This window comes from Bombus bifarius, unplaced genomic scaffold (genome assembly GCF_011952205.1).
Source record: "Bombus bifarius isolate JDL3187 unplaced genomic scaffold, Bbif_JDL3187 scf7180000009670_frag, whole genome shotgun sequence".
Classification (NCBI taxonomy): domain Eukaryota; kingdom Metazoa; phylum Arthropoda; class Insecta; order Hymenoptera; family Apidae; genus Bombus; species Bombus bifarius.
The window spans coordinates 1-20040 of record NW_022885267.1 but is presented as its reverse complement, the minus strand read 5'-3'; the positions used below and the strand labels follow the sequence as shown (position 1 = coordinate 20040).

Sequence of the window (20040 nt, the reverse complement as noted above, 5' to 3'; positions counted from 1 at the left end):
TAACGTATTAATATAATATAGGTATGTATATCTCGACTTTGAGCAACCAATTGGTGATAAATAAGCTTTAGTACATACTTCTTACACGTAACGAGAGACCAGTTAACATCTCTGCTCTTAAAAGAAAAACGAAAGAAACTCTGAAAAGCTGCAGGGTTCAGGTCGAATAACACCAGCTCAGATAAATGACCCTCTAACTTACCTTTGTCCTCATCGACGTCAGTGATTTCAAAGCTAGTTATAAAGTGCACTTCTCAGCCAGCGTCCACGGCAGTCAATATTATTTAACGGGTCCTAACGCGATGTAAAAAGGGAAAAAGGAGGAAAGACGGAACAGGGAAGCAAAGAGAAGAAACGAATTTTTCATTTTCTCGAAACTGGATCAAGTTTCAGGCTGCTCGCCAAAGAGTCTGTAGCTAACGAGACAAGATTAGACAAACCACGCTTTAAAATTTCCACAGAACTATAATAATCCTCGAAATCAATACGATTCGTCGATCCATCGCCTGATTAAAAAATGAGATAGGATGAAGCTCACTAGTCGGCCTTTGAACTTTCAATAGTGCTTACGGCTCGTATACTCTAGTTTGAATGCTACAATGTAAGCCAAGTCAGCTGTAACTAGCGTTCGCGTGATTGTCGCTATCTATTATTCACGCGTTACACGTTCACCAGACAAACGCGTCTACCGGTTGACATTGTTTTCTGTCCTGAGTTTCAAAGCAATTATGTTGCTTCGTGTAATCAGATCTCGCCAAACTAACGATAAGTTCTTGTTTGATCTTACACAGTTACTAAAACTATACAAGTTAAACCAATCTAGCCTAAACAAGTAATATCGTTATATATTCTTTTTTAAATCTATATATTGTTTAATAAACCGTGGTTAGGATATAGTAGCTGACAAAAATATTCGGACAAATATATTTGTAGAGACATTTTAGGAGTGTATTATGCATAGTGGCACCATTTAATACTGTACTGTGACTATCATGGTCGTGTTGGTATTATTCGAAACTAATCTGAAAATCTGTATGGAATTTGTAAGATATTTAGTACGAGTACTGTGCATTACTGATATGTACACAACCGAGACGAGATAACGAAGGTACTGCTCTCCATCGTTCATCGCTACGCGTTGCTAGTAGCAACGTATAACGCATATATATCTCGCAAAGACCATAAAAGTACCCAATGGAACCACGTTTAATATTTGATAATAATGTCCCATTACAGTTTCGTCATTTTCAATTGATTAAACACGACCCTCTCTTTAAAAATTAGAAGATAAAATACGTAATACAAATCTACTCGAAATCTTTTAAACCTTACGGACGACTACTTATGGTCTTTAAAAGCAGCAGGGATTAGCAGAATATTAACTGCGGATTTTTCTCGAGAGGCTCGTAAGGATGAACAGCGACGAGTATCTAGAAACTATGTACTCACCTGGTCAAGGAGACTCCAACACCAAGGACGTTGGAAGTTTCGAGAAGCGATGATGGAAACTGAAGTAGCACGTCAGGTCAACTCAGGCGAAAACTGCTAAAGAAAGAAAAATCCAACTAATTTGTTTCCAACGATAAAATGAAATTAATTTGTTTCACAAATTATTAACTGGATATTATTCAAAAATTATTCAAAATTCGCTTGATTGATTCACGGCCCGGGACATTTGGGTCATACCATTTTGGTAATGGACGAAAATGGCAGAAGGAAGAACGACCGTTTTTTTCATATTTCTCTTTCCCCGGGAAACGATGGAATGCCCGAGCACCTTGTTTCATTTCTTCTCGACATCAATTTCAATCTTTTTAAACGAAATATAATCTGAACGATGAAAAGTTCATTCAAATAATGCTCCGCGCCAGACACTCACGAAAATTAAGAAGAAACACGGAAAATTCGCGAATAAAACGGATTTCTTTGTCCCAGTGAGATAATAAATCTCGTACACGTATTGGTTTTTAAAATCAATATATCCACCAATGTGCACTCGTTTAACAAGGGTGATGGAACGTGCCAAAAATCTCTCAAGAGGGTCTTGGCAACGGAAGTGTCGAAAATGTCACAATTATGAATGAAAAATTCGAATAGTTGCTGATTTTACAGTCGAAACCGATAAAGAACTCCAGATATTCCCCCAATTAATTTACAATAAATTCGCGAAAATGATCGATTGCTGACGTCATTGTATTCTAGAAAGATCGTAAAACGATAAGAATTTATTGAAAAAACTTATATTCCATGATAACACTTCTAATAAGAGTACTAAGAGGAGCGATTCTGCACTCACCTTCCTGCCTCGAAGTACCGAACGCAATTAACCGTCCGCCCAGGATGGAACCGTTCGGAACTTTTGTAAGTCACTGCACGGCCGCTGCCTAGGGTGGAAATGTAATAGATATGAGTACAGAGCGCGTGAGCGAACTAAAAACGCGATAGAGAAGTAGAGAGAGGATGTTCCGTCCTTGTCTAATGACGCGCACTTGTACAGGAAATATGTAACAGCGGTATACGAGCAGCGTCAGTGTCCACTAGTGTGCATGCCTGATTAAACATGGACAGGAAGTATCTATACATGGTGTTCTCTTTCTATTTCCATGTTGCATCCATCTTTCTATATCCATGTTGCATTAGGAGGAGAGTCGTATTTCGGAACGTCATCGGAACATATTATACCTTGTATGTGATTATTTGGAACACAATGGGTGAGTATATTATAATTAAAATATATTCCTAGTTCCAATTCTTTTGAATAGTGTCAGTGACCAATCGAAATAGAAATCAGTGGACATCATGGAAAGAGAAGGCGAAACCAAATTTGAAAATTCGACATCGGTAATTCAGTAGTTAAGAATAACTCAATCGATTATGTAGATTAACTAGTTATAAACAAATATATGAAGTATAAATTCAAATTATTCTTATCCATCTAAAAATTGGAAATTAAAAAGCAGAAGACAAGAAATTATCTTCGAGGATTTATATAGTAAATACATTCTTTTGCCTGTCTTACCTAGAGATAAAACAGTTGTTTGATGGTTATCTTATAGTGTTCAGTCATTGCGAAAAATATTTTTAATTAGTTAAAAACTATAATTAATTAAAAACTACATTTTTTTATGTATATAGACGTTAGCGATGTATTATTCCGGGAAGCTCGTCTATCTCCCGAACATCGGGTTTGCGACAACATCGATTTGGAAATTATCGTTGCAGAGTATGAAAATTATTACAAGATGAAATTTCAAAAATATCCCATATTGTGTAAGAAAATAACTGGAAGGGAAATGACGAGGGAAGTGACAAATGCAAGCAAAACGTAAGAATTTAAATTATTTAACGATATTAAACGGTATTCAACGTATTCAACGTATCGTATTCAACGTATCGTATTACAATATGATCCAGTGTTTGTAGAAGTATTGAGACAAAAGCCAAATCTGTTAGTAAACAAGCGAGAAGTGAGCCTGTGAAAGAGACGAATCTACAGCAGAAGATAACTGATGACAATGCGAATCATATTAATCTCGCAATGACAGTGACGTCAATATTCCCCAATGAGAGTGATGGACGTTCATCAGAAGAGCTATTTAACGTCCCAATGGAACAATCCATGCAATCGAAGATATTGAAATGCATTGCAAAGCTTTATTCAGATAATCCGGAATTACGAAAGATTGCTGAGGACATCTCATGCGTAAGTTATTTTCGATTAATATACGTATCGTAAAGCTTTTAAACGATAAAATTCCCGTCGATAAACCGTCCAACGTATATCGACAATGACGTGATTTCAGTAACGCTTCAAATATCAAATTACGTAACACTTACTTAATATAGAGAAGACGCCATTTTATCTTTGTATCGTCACAGGAGATCATAGTAAACAAATTAAATGTACATTGGGATGACGTTATAGGCCTAGAGGAATGTAAAACCGCTGTTAAGGAGGCCGTTGTGTATCCCCTTAAGTATCATATCTTTTTTGATGGCCCGTTTTCCCCCTGGAAAGGTATTTTGCTGTACGGCCCACCTGGTACAGGTAAGATACTCGTATTCTTTTCATTTCTGTACGTGTTTACAAGAAATATACAAAACAGGGAAAACGAAGTTAGCGAAGGCAGTCGCGACAGAATGCCATTGCACCTTTTTTTAACATAACTGCCAGCTCATTGGTCAGCAAATGGAGAGGCGATTCCGAGAAGTATATACGTGTAAGTTGCTTTGTCTATGTAAGTTTCTTTGTTCCTTTGTCTATGAAGGAGAGATTCTAGGTATAAAAAGATTTGATTTTATTTTTCGTCATTTATATATAAATAGAATAGTTGTTTGGAAAACGAAATGATATCATATTCGTGATGAGGCAATGAATTTAAGGAATTTCGAATATAATATTTAATGAATAATACATTTGTTAAACTGAACAGGTTTTATTTGAACTTGCCTATAGTCATTCGCCTACAATTATTTTTATCGACGAGATTGACTGGATCGCCACAAATAAAGGAGACTGTATATTGTCTGAACCTGCAAAGAGATTCAGGTCAGAACTTCTTTCTAGATTGGATGGATTAGTGTCTAATGAGAATTCTAATGTAGTTCTTCTGGCTACAACTAATTCCCCTTGGTACGTATATCACGTTATTTCAATGTTTTCTAAGTAGAAAATATCGTAATATTTCTCCAAATTCCAAATATGTTATTGTGTTGTTTGAAGTATTCCTTCATTATTATTAGTATAATAGAACGATAATATTTATTGTAAATATGTTATTAGGGGCATTGATGCAGCTTTACTCAGGCGTCTCGAAAAGCAAATATACGTATCATTACCCAATGAAGTTGCTCGACTTGGTATATTCAAATTATACCTTAGCAACCACTTATTAAAAAATATTAGATATTGTAAACCACATAGTAAAATGTACTGAAAGATATTCTTGTGCAGATATAAAATTGCTTTGTAAGCAAGCGTGGCTACTAGAAATAAGCCCGATATGGAGGAGACTTGAAAAGAAAGAAACACCTGTTACCACTTTGAAATATGAATTAAAAAGTTATGAAATATTAGCAAAATTGTTTAAAAAAATGTCACCTACAGTTATGCAAATGGATAAATATGATACGTGGAACAAATAAATACGCAATCGTAAGGACAGATATTGAAAAATATAAATAAATGTATTATCGTTCGAGAAATCATTCGCATGTGTGTGCATGTGTGTATGCGCGCATGTGTGTCATGTGTGTGCGTGTATGTGCGCGCACGCGCTATAGCCTAAGTTTAAAATGTTCGGTTGTATTATATCCTTGTATTATATATGTCGGAGATGAAAGGAAAACCGGAGCCTTCCCTTTGCAATTTTGAGGAAGCCTTCTAATGCTTTAGCCTAGATTTTATCATAACTGTAATTAAGCAATTGTCATTTGTAATTGTTTGATATTTGTGAAAGCGAAAGTGGGTTCGAGGTGACAACTGGTCGCCGAACGTAGCCACGGTCACGGGATAAACGTTTTTCCTGACGAAGGTGTGGATCGGTTGTATTGTTCTCCCTAGAAATCACATAGAATTGTACTTTAGAGATGTCGATATAATGGGACACACGTTGTATTAGGAATCAATCTCCAGACAGAAACTGCCTAGTAACGGCGTTTGAATCTTTCTCGATGTTTCCAAAGAGTATACAACAAACTTTTGACAGAATTTGCCTAGCAACAACGATTGGAACCTTCTCGATGTTTCCAGCGAGCATATAACAAACCAATGCAGTCGTATAGCGAAAAAGATTTTCATCAGATATTCATTCGTGTGATCGCCTTGGAAAGTGATACATCGAGCAATTTACCGAGTGTCTCAGCAATTGTATTTTGTGTTTAAAATTATTCTACACATAGTAAAGAGTTATCCCGTTGACCGTGGATTCGTTTGAACCCCGGAACATTGTTAATAGCGTTAATTAAATTCATTATTCGTGAAACCTATCAATCGTTAATCTCATTATACGTTAAATTCATTATTCGTAAGACATATTATTCGTTCCTCTTATTGTTCGTTAAACTTATTAATCTTTAATCTAATTATTAGTTAAACTTATCGTTTGTTAATCTTATTATTTATTAAACTCATTATTCATAATATTCTGTAAAATCTTGTTTATTCGCGTAAATATATTCCCCCGTTTCGTAAAACAATGGCTAATTCAAACGAAGGATCATTACGAGCCTTAAATCCTAATGATAACCCGACATATATATGTGAGTGTATTTTATCAAAAATATGTTTTTTATGTTTTCTTATCTTAGTAATTATTTTTAAAAAAGTCTTAAAGTCTTATATGAAAATAAAGCTGTTCTTTATTTCAAATAATTGAAGTAAATAAATACAATGAGTTTTATATTTTATTATATCTTATATTATTGTTATATTGTTATTGAAAAAATTGATATAATCAACAGTTCTTCCTGTTCTCTTGATTGTTTCTTGCTTGTTTCAAACCATGATAATAACCTACAAAAGAAATAACATAGTCCATTGAAAATTTATTATACAATAAAACACTTATATGAAATAATTACCTGTGTAATATACCATGTAACCACTAATATACCATGACATCAACATACTTGAAAGTGCGTCTGTATCATTATCTGGTAATCTAGTACATTTTATTAAAATTTCGTATTTTTTTTCCAAATAAAATGTTAAACTTATTCCAAATTACTTATTAATATTAGAAGTATTCAGCATTCCATTAGAATTTTTAAATTGTACTTACTTGGCCATTAATTGTGGTGGTAAAGGAGGTGCAGGTGGCATTATATCAGTCATCGAATTGAAAGATGGTCCCGGTATGAAGTGATGTTTATACGCATTTGCTTCTTCAGAGTCACAATCCATTTTTGCTACATTATATTTTTTCGAATTTACATTTGTAGAAAAATTAGTCTCACAAGTCTCATCGTTCTCTTCATTGAATTTCTCTTCCAAAGATTTCTTTTGTTGTGCTATTTGACTTTGCAAACCTTCTGATTCTAAAAGAGAACTCAACTCGACTTTCTCTGTATTACCATAGCCTAAACACAGAGTAAAAGAAATTTTTGTCATTTAATAGAATGACTGAGTGCCATTCAGTTACTGTCCTTACAGGCAATGTATTAGAATTTCCCGTGCATAAATGTATATATATAAATGTTTGCCTTGATATATGTAGTAATAATCACTCGTCTAATGAGGAGAATTATATTCCACGCAGCTAATAATGAACAATAAGTAACATGCATGTTTATGGTTCATGACCCTATATCCCACGGGTCTCCCCATAGACATTGACAGGTACTCCTGCCCAGTTAAGGACCTGCTGAATGACACTGTGATAGACTATGCGAAAGCCTTTACTTCATATATATATGTATTTTTAGTACATTTCTTAATTGACATAACCATCATGCTAAAGGTATTACCTACAAATTTTACAACACACGTGCTGTTGAGGTTATTCGGTGTGTAAACAGAGAAAACACGTGGATAAATTGTAAGGTAGAAAATATATTTAAATAGAAGTGTAATAAGTAAAAATACAATTTGAGCTGGTCCAGATCCGCACGCTAGCTGTGTTACCTAATAACTGAAAAACCCCGAAGCCAACGTCGCCTGTCTACTGTTTATGGCCTGACTTCGTCGCAGTCTTTTGTCTACACGCTGTCGATGGCTTCAGTGCTTGAGAAAACTAAAAAAGACCAGATGTAGAGTTTTCTTAGAAGTGGTAACCACTTCAACACCCTCCCTAAAACTCTACATCCCTACAAACAATTATCTCAAATTTACAAATTATCTCTTAATATTTTCTAACTCTTGTCGTAAATATCTGAAAATTAATTTGTCAATGCCTTCTCAAGTACATTTGCCAGCCGCCTTTCTCTTTTCCATACAAATTAATTTATTACACAAAAAAAAACTAGAAGACTAAACAGATCATGTAGAGTTTTTCCTCTTTTTTTTTGAGAAGTAATAATCACTTCGACACCCTCCCTAAAAACTCTACATGTTTACAAACAATTACCTCTTAATATCTTTTTTACTTTTCAAACCTAACTTTTTCCTTAAATATTCAAATCTCGGTTTTGGCAACGCCTTTGTACATATATCTGCCAATTGCTCTTCGCTTGTTACATACGTTATATCAATTTCGCCTCTATTGTATAAATCTCGCAAGAAATGATATCTTACGTCAATATGCTTACTTCTTTGATGGAATTCTGGATTCTTAATTAATTTCACGGCACTAGTATTGTCTACACATAGCATATACTTAAGGATCTCTAATTTACATTCAAGAAATATTTTCTTTAGCCACATAATTTCTTTCGCTCCTGAGGCTGCACTGACATATTCAGCTTCGGTCGTAGATAGAGCTATACATTGTTGTCGCTTACATTGCCATGTGATGGCCGCATTCGCATACTTACATACAACGCCTGATGTCGACTTTCTTGTTTCTTTGTCGCCTGCATAGTCAGCGTCGCTAAAGGTTTCGAGACTGCCTGCTTTTGTATATAAGAGTCCCATGTCTGCGGTCCCTTTTATGTAGCGCAAAATTCGTTTGACTAATTTCCATTGATACTGGTTTGGATTCTCTAAGTGTCTCGCCGCTATATTTATTGCAAAACTAATATCTGGCCTACTTACGGTTTGTAAAAACATTAAGTTCCCTACGGCTTCTCTGTATGGTGCGTTACAATCATTATCGCCTATGTTACTTTCGTTCCAATTAGTCTCGATAGGTGTAGAAACACTGTTTGCCTCATTCATATTAAATTTTTCCAATATGTTTTCGATATACCTACTCTGATGAATGAATATTGAACCATCTTCTAATCTATTAATTTCAAGTCCAAGAAAACTCTTTACTTCTTTCGAACTCGTAATTTTGAATTCTTTATTTAAATCATCGAAGAATTTATCAATTAAAGATTCGTCTGAAGCTGCTACCAGTCCATCGTCTACGTATATGGTCATCAACATTAATTTGTCGTCTTCTGTATAAATATAAAAACAAGGATCTGCGTTACTCTGATAAAATTTTAAGTTCGAGATAAATTTTGTGAAACGTTCCGTCCAACATCTTGGAGACTGCTTTAAGCCATATAGGCTTTTTAGCAATTTACAAACCCGATTTGTACCATCATCATAACCTTTAGGTTGTTTCATATAAATATCTTCTTTCAGACTTCCATATAAGAATGCGGTTTTAATGTCGAACTGTCCGAGGTGTAAATTATTTTTGGCTGCAATACTGAGCATTAATCTAATTGTGCCAAACCGAGCAACGGGACTATATGTTTCCTTATAATCTATGCCTTCTTTCTGTGAACACCCTTTTATTACAAGTCGCGCTTTGTATCGTTCCGAGTTGTCCGGATTTAGCTTTATCGTTAAAACCCACCTATTGCTAAGTACCTTCTGATCTTTAGGTTTTTCTACAAGTATCCACGTCTTATTTTCATGGTGCGATTTCATTTCATCATTCATAGCTGTTTCCCATAACTCTTTCTTTTCGGATCTCATCGCTTCGTTAAAATCCACCGGTAATTTTTCCGCTACGTACGTTACTGGGTTACCATAAAAATCGGTTCGTTTGATCTTATCTCTATCTCTCAATTGTCTCACATTGTCGCTAGTTCCATGAGGTTGTTTTTCATGTTCACTCTCTGCACTTTCATACGTACATGCTCCATCGCTCTGCGCACTCACATCTTCGCGCTCGACAATTTTCGGTAAACTTAATTTTACGAATTTTGCATTTTCTAGTTCAGGCTTAAATATTACGTCACGGCTTAATATTACATTTTTTACTGTTGGCACGTACACTCGATACCCTCGTCCGTCATCTAAATAGCCTACCAAATATCCTTTGTTAGCCTTTTTGTCAAGTTTTGTCCTTTTCTCCGCAGGTATGTGAGCAAAGCACTCAGTACCGAAAACCCTAAACTTTTCTAAATTCGACGGTTTCCCGTACCACAGTTTATATGGTGTTTTCTTATCTTGTCTTGTCGGCCCCGTCTTATTTATGACATGTACTGCTGTGTTCATGGCTTCGGCCCATAAGAACAGCGGTAGATTTGGTTTCGAATATAGCATCGACCGACCTGCCTCTACTATTGTTCTATTTTCCCTTTCTGCGACACCATTCTGTTCAGGAGTGTATGGGACGTTAATCGTGTGCCTAATTCCCTGACTTCTTAAAAATTCTTTGACTTCTTTATTTTGGAATTCTTTCCCTCCATCACTATGAATTTCTTTAATTTTATCCTTAAATTGATTTTCAACTTCTAGGCAAAAGGTTTTTAGTTTTTCAATTACTTCTGACTTACGTCGTAAGAAGTAAATCTTTGTGAATTTTGAAAAATCATCTTTAAATGTCAGAAAATACAGTTTCTTGCCTAATGACTCGACTTCCATAGGTCCACATACATCCGTATAAATAATTTCGCGAGGTTTATTCGCCCGATTGATTTTCTCGTGAAAACTCGATCTATGCTGTTTCCCGTACGCGCAACCTTCACAGAAAAAGTTATTATCCTCTACAACTTTCATATTTGAATTCTTTAAGAATTCTTTAACATGTCTGATGTTCTGATGACATAGCCGTTCGTGCCATAACTGCAATGTGTCCGCGTTTGACTCCGCTCTATTGCTAAAATTACAAACTGACGGTATGATAACTCGCATATCTACTTTATACAAATTTCCGATAACAGAACCTCTTGCTATTATTTTCTGATTTTGTAAAAATATGCAATTGGTCCCTTCCTTTGAAATACAAAAATCTATGCCCCTTCTTGCGACAGATCTAATCGAAAACAGATTTCTTTTCATACCTGGTACGTATAGAACATCGTTCATTGTACATGTTACCCATTTGCCGTCCACAAAAGTCTCTACTCTGATTTTTCCTTTGCCGCACGCATCCATGAACGTACCATCGCCGATCTCTATCTTCACCGTGTTATCGAATTCTTCGAAAACGCTGAACCATTCCCGTCGTCCTGTCATGTGATCCGTAGCTCCTGAGTCGATTATCCAAACATCAGGGTTTGCCGTTTGTATCGCTGAGGTACTTCCTAATAGACCAATTCCGCTGTGATCCCGATTTTGGTTTCTAGGTTCCTGGTTGTCTCTACTGTTGCTTCTTTTGTTATTTTTAAAACAGTTTTTGCTGGTGTGGCCTTTCCTTTTGCATATAAAGCATCTAAAGCAATCCTTCTTTAGATGGCCAACTTTTCCACAGTTAAAGCAACTTGGTCCTTGTTTCTCGTATTCGCGTTTACTTGACTGCTTCTGCTGTTCCCTTTTATAATTATTACCTTTCGTTACCAGTGCCACCGATGTTTCCTGGTCGTCTTTCTTCCATCTAATTTCTTCCGTCATCAGCCTGGTACTAAGCCTGTCTAAGGTCTTCTTTTCTTCTTCTACGGAATCCCACGCACTGTGAAAATGATCGAATTTGTTTGGTAACACCGATAAAATGCGTGTTATCAGCATTTTCTCGCCAATTTCACTCCCAAGGACTTTCATCTTCGCCGCTATGAGTTCCAACTTTGATAGGTTGTAAGAGACATTTTCAGATTCTTCCCATTTAAAATCGAAGAACTGCTTCTGGACCATATTTAAATTCTCATCCGACTTCATGTCATATACTGTATTCAGCTTTTTTCACATTTCATGTGCTGTCGTGCAACATAAAAGAAGATCCAACGGTTTCTTTCCTACTGAGGTCACGATTAATTTTCTCGCTAATCGATCTGCTTTCAAAAATCTTCCACGAGCTATTTCTTTCTCCGCGCTGTTACCTGGATGACACAAATTCCCTTCACACACGTTGATCAGGTCGTCGTCTTCCTCCAAAAGTGTACGCATAACAAAACGCCACTGGAGCCAATTTTCTTCGCCGCGTAACATCTCGACCTTCGCACTTGCTGATTCCATTTTAGCACTATCCCTTATTTTACTAAGCACAACACTTTAACAATTTATTCATTTCACGTTGCTACCTTGCAATTTTCAGCCCTGGGCCCATAACCTGTTGAGGTTATTCGGTGTGTAAACAGAGAAAACACGTGGATAAATTGTAAGGTAGAAAATATATTTAAATAGAAGTGTAATAAGTAAAAATACAATTTGAGCTGGTCCAGATCCGCACGCTAGCTGTGTTACCTAATAACTGAAAAACCCCGAAGCCAACGTCGCCTGTCTACTGTTTATGGCCTGACTTCGTCGCAGTCTTTTGTCTACACGCTGTCGATGGCTTCAGTGCTTGAGAAAACTAAAAAAGACCAGATGTAGAGTTTTCTTAGAAGTGGTAACCACTTCAACACGTGCCATTGTTTTCGTAAATTTTTGATATTATAGCCTCATAAATTTCTCCATCCTCTTTGTATATTGCACGATAAGGTGCTCCTATGATCCATTTCTATAGAGAAAAGATGTGTATACAAATAAATATAAGTAAATAGCAAAATAAAATAATTTGCTTCTTAATCAATATATTTAATAATATTCTGTATCAAATTTGTAATATTCTATCAAAATCACAACCTTGTGTAATTTACTTGCGTGTTTAGGCTGCTTAAGATTTTGTAGGTTTTCTTTCGGTTGAGAATTTCCAACATCCATTCCCATTCGCTTGATAACTTCTTCTTTTGCTAAATTTATTGCTTTATCATATGCTTCTATTAATGCACTATCATCCCAAACATTATCATTGGCTGTGTCTGTATCCTTTTGAGATAGCAAATTATACGTTATTAATATTGATACAAGTATTTTATTATCAAACTATTGCAAATTATCATATATGTCATTTTTCAAAAATTGACTAAAAGGTAGTGGATACTGTTAATTACTATTATGCTAAGATCTTGTACTAAAATAATGTTAAAACCATTACGTTTCCATTACCATACATACGTTTCCATTTCCTCGTATAAAAAGAACATTCATATCATCTGCCATTTTAAAATAACATCATTTAAATATTGAATTTGCTTCTGAAATATTAATTTGTCTCATTTCTTTAACTCTAACACATTGTAAACAATGATGACATTATACCAACTATAATACTAAAAATCTATTCCCCATTCATTCGAAAGGTTATTTTTTGAAGCAAGGTTAACATTGAATGTTCCCAAACTTCAATAACTGTATTTTACTTTCTTTACAATATCTAACAATATATTAGAATACTATAAAAAAATATTGTATGCACAAGAAACTGTTTATAGCGAAATAGCAAAAGAATTAATCACATATTATAACTAAAACGAGATTGTTAAGTAGATTATATTATACTGCATATGCGTTAGTGTTTCAGCTGGTAAATATAGTTTTTATATCTGAAGATAAATAAGATTTAATTCTATAAAATTGCATAATGAATTATACATCTATCTATTACTATTCGTATTTCCCCTTAGTTGTATGTTGTCAATAGCATCAATCACGAACATATAAATAAATATAGAAGAAACCGTTCGGAAATGGAAAGGGAAAAATGAACATGGAAGACAAGAAAGTTTTCTTCAGGTTTAGCGTATGCGTGATACGCTTTGAATGTCTCAGATAAAGATAAAGATACTCTGCTCATTTCTATTTGTTCCGCAGAACGAGAAATTTGTTGTCTTTCATATTGGTTTTTACGATTCAATTTTTGGGCAGTTTTCCCTAGCGAGTGTCGGTCCCTGTTTGATATAACCAGACCGTAATTTATACAGATATGTATTATAGATATATATTTGTAAAACTGAAATCAGATGAAATAAATGTTGCCTGAGGTTTTAAACGTTTAATAAAAACAATATTTCATTTGGAAAAAATGTAAGATATGTAAAATTACACATTGATCATTTTGCTGGTCTTGTATCATAAAACGTGTGGCCCGAAGAGCACGTGTCCGGTAGGGATACGTCACTTGTGTTAGGAATCGTTTTATAACCTATCACAGTAAAGGAACGTCCCAGTATAGCAGCCGAAGAATGCCGTGAAAGTTTTTGTACAAAGTACAATTGATCTACAATTGATATTTTCCGCAATACTTATCTGGTGTTCGGTCAGGGTGTCCCATACTCATGATATTTATGACAGTGGAATGGCGTTAGTAAATCAATTACAAAAATTTTCGAGATCAATTCTCGGTATTGCATCAAATTATTCAAAATATACAAGCAACACAACGTTGCCCTTTTTGCAGGCAACAAGAGGAATATCGACCACGCAACCACTTTCAGAAAAACAAGAGTAAGTGATACAAATTTTCTTGTGCTTTCCTTCTTTTTTTAATAGAATTTCAGTACTTACCTTCCAATATAAAATTGGTGTCAAAATAATAATGCTAATAATAATGTCTAAGAAATTTTTCTCTTTGTAGGAGTATAACATCTAGAAAAATAACATAGTATTAATAGAATAGTATTAATAAGAACAACATTGACAGTGAACAACTAAAAATATAACACTGTTATAAATATATGATATACGAATTTTATTTATGTATTATTAAGACAAGTATATCTTATTTTTAAATTATTTCTATTATCATAAGTGATACATATAATTAAGGTATAATTAAGAGAAGATTAATTGAAGAAACACAAAAAATAAAGAAAATAATTATATTGAGATAATTTTTATCTTTCATAAATATTATTTTCAGAGTAAATATAACGTTTGTTAAAGCAAGTGGAGAGAGAATCAAAGCAAAAGGGAAAGTTGGAGATACTATATTAGACATAGTAGTAAATGATGAAATTGATTTAGATGGATATGGTATGTTTTAAAGAAGCGTAATTTACTTAATTTAAAATAAATAATTTTGAGGTAGAAAATATTTGAAAATTTTCATTTTTATCAAGTTTAATATTCTTATTATTTTTAACTTTTGATACTTTATTATATAAGTATGTTGTAATCTTAAAATATAATTGATATAGGTGCTTGTGAAGGAACATTAACTTGTAGTACGTGCCATTTAATATTTTCGAAAGAAGTTTATGATGCACTTCCTGACAAACCAACAGATGAAGAATTAGACATGTTGGATTTAGCATATGAATTAACAGATACGTTAGTTCATAATAATCAGTATCAAATCATTCACATTATTAATTCTATTACCTTTTAATATTTTATAAAGTGAATTTTTCTATTTAAATTTATGTAAAAACAGGTTAGTATTGGGTATTTCGAAATCTGCATCTCAATGTAGAATTTCAAATCGCTATCTCTGAATACTACGAAACTGAAATTATAATAAATTTTCATAGTTTTTTATTTATGACCCTATAATCATTACAAATCTATGTTGGAATTAGCATATTTACAATGTTGATTTTCAAATGGATAAATAGAAATCTTATTGTGTATTAGTATTAATTTGTATAGCAATAAATATATTTATTGACATATTCAGTTATATAATATTTAATTTCAGGTCACGGCTAGGCTGTCAAATAGTAATGTCTAAGGAACTAGATGGAATTGAGGTAAGAGTTCCATCAACAATTAATGATGCAAGAGCATAACTGAAATTATCTATAGGTTTTTGAAAATTTGTATACAATGTTGTACATCTCTTGTTAAAAAACCCTTGTTATAATTATTAAAATATTGGTATTAAAAAAATATAATAAAGAATCTTGTGTTTAAATGTGAAGCTTATATATATACATATGTTATAGTATAATTGCAATTTTGATATTTGTACATTGCCATTGTAAAAAGCCTATCCAATTATGAAGAAAATATATCTTTTATTTTTAATATACAGGGTGTCAATTTTAAAACGTTCATCTAAATTATTTTCGTTACTATTAAAGATAAGAAGAAATTACTAAGGAAGACTTAAATGGTTTTAAGATGTGTACTTGGTTATGATAAAAAAGACTCTTGTGGAATAAATTTTGCAACTTCTGAAAGATTAGATAAAAGCTTAGAACCTAAAAAATAATTTGAAATTAATTTCGTTTAGATATACTGTTTGATTTCTTAGCTATGGGCAAGTTTAAAAGATCATCAAACTCATGGTCAACAAAACAACAGAAATGTACATGCAATGCTTTTTCGTTTCACAACAAGTTATCTGACACTATCATCATTTTCGTGGCACATGCAACATTATCGATTCAGTATAGTAATGTTTTGGATTAAAACAAATGTCTCGACATTGGAGCAAAATATTTCAACCTTTAAGGACTAAAATTAAAACTTATGAGTTTGTTTATAATTTTAATAGATTTTATTAATATTGTGTTTACTGGTTTATTAATTACAAGAAAGTTTGTAAAAGACTGAAGTTTTACGTAAAAAGTACAAATATTCTTTCAACAAAATTAGTCAAATCACATCATTATTTATACATATTGTATATAAATAAAATATGCGGATATATTACTTTACCCTAGAATTAAAATTCAATAATATTGAAGAATCTTATTTATTCAGATTTTGTACATTATCGCTTCTAACCTCGGATAATAGAACAACAAATTAAATATTTTTAAACAAAAAAACTTTGTTCCTTTGTTTGATTTCCCTTGCTCGCGTTTCTTAACTACTTAGATATAAAATACTTACGTTTTCGAAAATTCATACTTCACAAGCTACTAAACGCTTTATCTGTTCAGAATAATTTATTGTTTTCTTAACTAGGTACATACCAAATACATCTATTAAGTTGGTATTTCTCATAATTACCAGTACATAAAGCTAAAACACTTTTGTACTATGCTTGTTATACATGGATCTAACAAATAATTTAACTTGTGTATTGTCGTTTGTATATTTTGTTACGTGTAAAATATTCTATTTCTACACTACTTACAAATTCGATAAAGTGTACATTACACATCGTGAAATTTACATATTTTCACTTGGTTACCCTGCCCAATTCGAATATAATTCAGAACGTATGTGCTATATTTATATATTCTGCATTTGTTTTGTATATTATGTACACTGATCTGATCTTTGTAAACGCGAGTTTTACGATATTAATGAGAAATTTGCCAATTTAATGGAAGTTGTTAATTTTTTCTGGCACGTTTCACGTTAGCAGACATGTTTCTTAAGTTACAGTCGAAAAGTGTTTTTATGTAAAAGAATAGGAATGATCAAGTTATTTTAAGATGACAAGATATTTCACGTCTTCTATTTAAATATAGCGTTAAATTTTAATTCCGTCAATTCGTATATACTCATACATCGAATTTCCTTTTCTCATGTCATTTCTTTTCTTTCATTTCACATTTAATTACAAAGATAAAGTGTAAGTACGTTCCTCATAAAATTAATATCAAATGTCGCAAAATATACAAAAGTAAACTAAGAAGAGGGGTACATATTATTACACAAACTGTCGTTCATATTGCATATGTACATATGCAGTATAAAAACAATACTTTTTAGTTTTTAATCTCTTGTTTAAATAATCCTAATATCTAAATTTGTATCGGTCATTGATTCGATATAACTGCGTTTATTGGAAGTAATTAAGCTATAGCCTGCGCACAAGAGAAGAAGGAACAAACACGTATAGTATACACGCTTAAATAACAAAATTAAGTCAGTTTACGTTCAATGTGAACTTGATCAAAGTTCCAGTCTCGAATTATAGAGTTTCTTACTATCAGTTTACAAAATTCGATATTACGATTATGTACCGTATTTGAAAAACATAAAATGCTTTGTTCAATTTTAAATAAAACTAATATTTACCAAAGCGAATACGAAAAAAATGTTATCATCAAACTCAATTTTCAATTATCAAACTTAATCCAGCACAAATACAAATGTTATTCGTGCTTTTTTACTTTTACTACTTTTCAACTCTCTATAGTTCGAGATTTGAGTTCCGCTAACTTTCTTTCTACTGCGCATGCGCAACAGGAAAACTTGAATTACACGTAATAGTAAAAAATTCGAAAATCTTATCCTTTCGTGGCAGCGAAAGTAACCTAGGACTAGAGGTTCCATAACATTAATAATAATAAGGCAATAATATTAATATTAATAATAATGTAATCAAGTACTACTAACAATATTAATAATAATAATAATAGTATGGTAATGGCAAGATACAGGCGGGTATAAATTAATCATTCCTTTCGTAATATCTACGACGTCTTCGGGATATTCTTTAGAAATTACTTTATTTCTGGTCAATATTCATTAACGAGCAACTTTTCTCTCTGTTTCTTATCACGATTTTTTTCACTTCATCACAATTGTACCGTTAGAAATTATTCAAAACATTGTTAAAATGTCCATGAAATATATGCAATTGCCGTATTGAATAAGCGAGTAATGAAGTTGCTGTTTCACTGAATAAAAGTGAAATCTCCAATGCGTGTGCTCAAGTATATAAGTTAAAAAAAGATTGGTACATCAATGCCTATTATTCTTAATCAATATTCATCATTTAACAATTAGGACCGAATTTTTACAAACCAACTCTAAACCACGACCCAATTTACAAATAAAAAGATCGATGTGTAAATTAACTATCAACTATTAATCTCCAATCCTATGTGAAGATATAATGTTCGGACCAAATTTCTAAACTAACGTGGACAATTCATGCGGACTATTGGTGGTTGCTGCGCTACTTAGATCCAATGTGGCAGCCGGAAGACCAGGACTGACGCTGCCGGTTGCTTCCCGTGGCAAATGCTGCGATCTATTTAGCTTATTTCCAGGACTCGGTGGCGATCTATCTGCTGGTATATCCGGTGGCGTAACCACGTTTCTGTGTCCGCTCACGTTCAGATGATTGTGCGTCGCCGCGATCGGAGCTGGCGATGAGAGCAACAAGGGCGGTGGAGACATTGACACGTGTCGATGATGATGATGGTGATGATAGTGTTGGTACTGTGCAGCTCGGCCGTGCGTTGCGTGGCTGGTATTTAGTTGGTTCGTCACGGGCCCGACTTTCGTTGGGCAGCCAGCATGGTGGATGGTTAACGGGCCACGTAGTTGTTGTTGCTGTTGTAGCTGGGGCTGGTTCTGGTGCTGTTGCAGCTGCTGCTGACGCTGCAGCTGTACCGCCGCTTCGCACTGTTCGCGCGCTAACGCCTTCACGGCATTCGTCTTCTCCTACGAAATAAGAATGATAGGTTAGGTTGTAGTCAGGGGCCATAACAAATTAAAAAAGTTATAATATAAGAATTTACATTTTAGTTGAAATGATTCTAGTTACGAATAAGTATTAAAGATGATTCAAATCTTTTTCGTTACCGATAACCATGGTGAAAACTCTTTTGGATTACTTTCAGCCATTGTCAATCTTATTGTCAATACTACATGCTTGAAGTAGAAGGAGGGGTACAGAGAAAAAGACTTTTTCTCAGCAAATATAATCGTTACTCAATTATTTTGTTCAACAGTTTTACAAATCTCCCAAAAATAAACGAGAATACGAAAATACACTGAATATCGTGTGTATGGTTATTTATAAAATCCCCTTGAAATAGTTGCGATCGCGGATCACATAAACAAACGAACCTGTCATTCTACAGAGTATCTTTTTCGGTGAAATTATGCAAACGTAAATGTAACTTCGGTAGAACTCCTCGAGAACTTGTAAGCTTATATGACTCTGACCCAACCAGTCCATTCTAAAGTGTATAATTTATAAAAGGGGATTATATTAATACGCGGAGGATGTGGTAGGTGGTAAGTTTTGCATATGAATGTTTGTTGATACAACGAATGGTTAAATGGAGGTTTTCATGAATGTGATAAGGACTAGATCGAATGTTTTAACACTTATAACTAGAATGCGTATTTTTATACAAGTTTGTAGTTTTACGAACATAATCAAAGAAATAAAATTTTAATCGAGATTTGTTTTCTTATATACGTATATTTTAGCGCATTTTATGCATTTTGCGCCATTTGCGTACTTTTCAATTTCGCACGAACGTATAAAGATCAGCAATATAATTATAACGCTTCTTAAAAATGTGAAAAATCCTGGTTTC

The 20040-nt window shown here is 33.6% G+C and overlaps 3 protein-coding genes and 1 pseudogene across 4 annotated transcripts; 2 read left to right on the top strand and 2 right to left on the bottom strand.

Annotated features, from left to right (window-relative positions):
• Positions 1-2287: 2287 nt before the first annotated feature.
• Positions 2288-5162, top strand: LOC117215496 (annotated as a pseudogene).
• Positions 5163-6440: 1278 nt separating this feature from the next.
• On the bottom strand, positions 6441-13426 carry LOC117215495 (survival motor neuron protein-like). Its single transcript, XM_033461856.1, has 7 exons — positions 12974-13426; positions 12602-12784; positions 12382-12476; positions 7468-7490; positions 6783-7080; positions 6583-6662; positions 6441-6514 (listed from the first exon to the last, which is right to left on the bottom strand). The coding sequence occupies exons 1-7, from the start codon at positions 13016-13018 to the stop codon at positions 6456-6458; spliced, it is 783 nt and encodes a 260-aa protein (XP_033317747.1). The 5' UTR covers positions 13019-13426; the 3' UTR covers positions 6441-6455.
• Positions 13427-13951: 525 nt separating this feature from the next.
• On the top strand, positions 13952-15827 carry LOC117215493 (adrenodoxin-like protein 2, mitochondrial). Its single transcript, XM_033461855.1, has 4 exons — positions 13952-14302; positions 14718-14830; positions 14995-15127; positions 15495-15827. Exons 1-4 carry the CDS (start codon positions 14154-14156, stop codon positions 15583-15585), a joined length of 486 nt encoding a protein of 161 aa, XP_033317746.1. The 5' UTR covers positions 13952-14153; the 3' UTR covers positions 15586-15827.
• A 269-nt stretch (positions 15828-16096) lies between these two features.
• LOC117215492 (protein odd-skipped-like) lies at positions 16097-19468 on the bottom strand. 2 transcript variants are annotated; one of them, XM_033461854.1, is made up of 2 exons: positions 19295-19454; positions 16097-19153 (listed from the first exon to the last, which is right to left on the bottom strand). In XM_033461854.1, the coding sequence occupies exons 1-2, from the start codon at positions 19334-19336 to the stop codon at positions 18617-18619; spliced, it is 579 nt and encodes a 192-aa protein (XP_033317745.1). In that variant the 5' UTR covers positions 19337-19454; the 3' UTR covers positions 16097-18616. The 2 variants fall into 2 exon arrangements, 1 of the variants encoding a protein (XP_033317745.1); XR_004489131.1 differs by having other exon boundaries at positions 19016-19153; positions 19231-19468.
• Positions 19469-20040: the final 572 nt, after the last annotated feature.

What these genes read in the sequence shown, in the direction of transcription:
- LOC117215495 (XM_033461856.1), bottom strand. Translation starts at nt 13,018, where the DNA reads ATGGCAGATGATATGAATGTTCTTTTTATACGAGGAAATGGAAAC. An exon ending in TTATACGAGGAAATGGAAAC is followed by an intron (nt 12,785 to 12,973) that starts GTATGTATGGTA and finishes CTATCTCAAAAG; the next exon opens with GATACAGACACAGCCAATGA. An exon ending in CCACCACAATTAATGGCCAA is followed by an intron (nt 6,663 to 6,782) that starts GTAAGTACAATT and finishes AAAATGTACTAG; the next exon opens with ATTACCAGATAATGATACAG.
- LOC117215493 (XM_033461855.1), top strand. Translation starts at nt 14,154, where the DNA reads ATGGCGTTAGTAAATCAATTACAAAAATTTTCGAGATCAATTCTCGGT. An exon ending in CCACTTTCAGAAAAACAAGA is followed by an intron (nt 14,303 to 14,717) that starts GTAAGTGATACA and finishes TATTATTTTCAG; the next exon opens with AGTAAATATAACGTTTGTTA. An exon ending in AATTGATTTAGATGGATATG is followed by an intron (nt 14,831 to 14,994) that starts GTATGTTTTAAA and finishes TAATTGATATAG; the next exon opens with GTGCTTGTGAAGGAACATTA.
- LOC117215492 (XM_033461854.1), bottom strand. Translation starts at nt 19,336, where the DNA reads ATGGCTGAAAGTAATCCAAAAGAGTTTTCACCATGGTTATCG. An exon ending in AGTTTTCACCATGGTTATCG is followed by an intron (nt 19,154 to 19,294) that starts GTAACGAAAAAG and finishes CTTATTTCGTAG; the next exon opens with GAGAAGACGAATGCCGTGAA.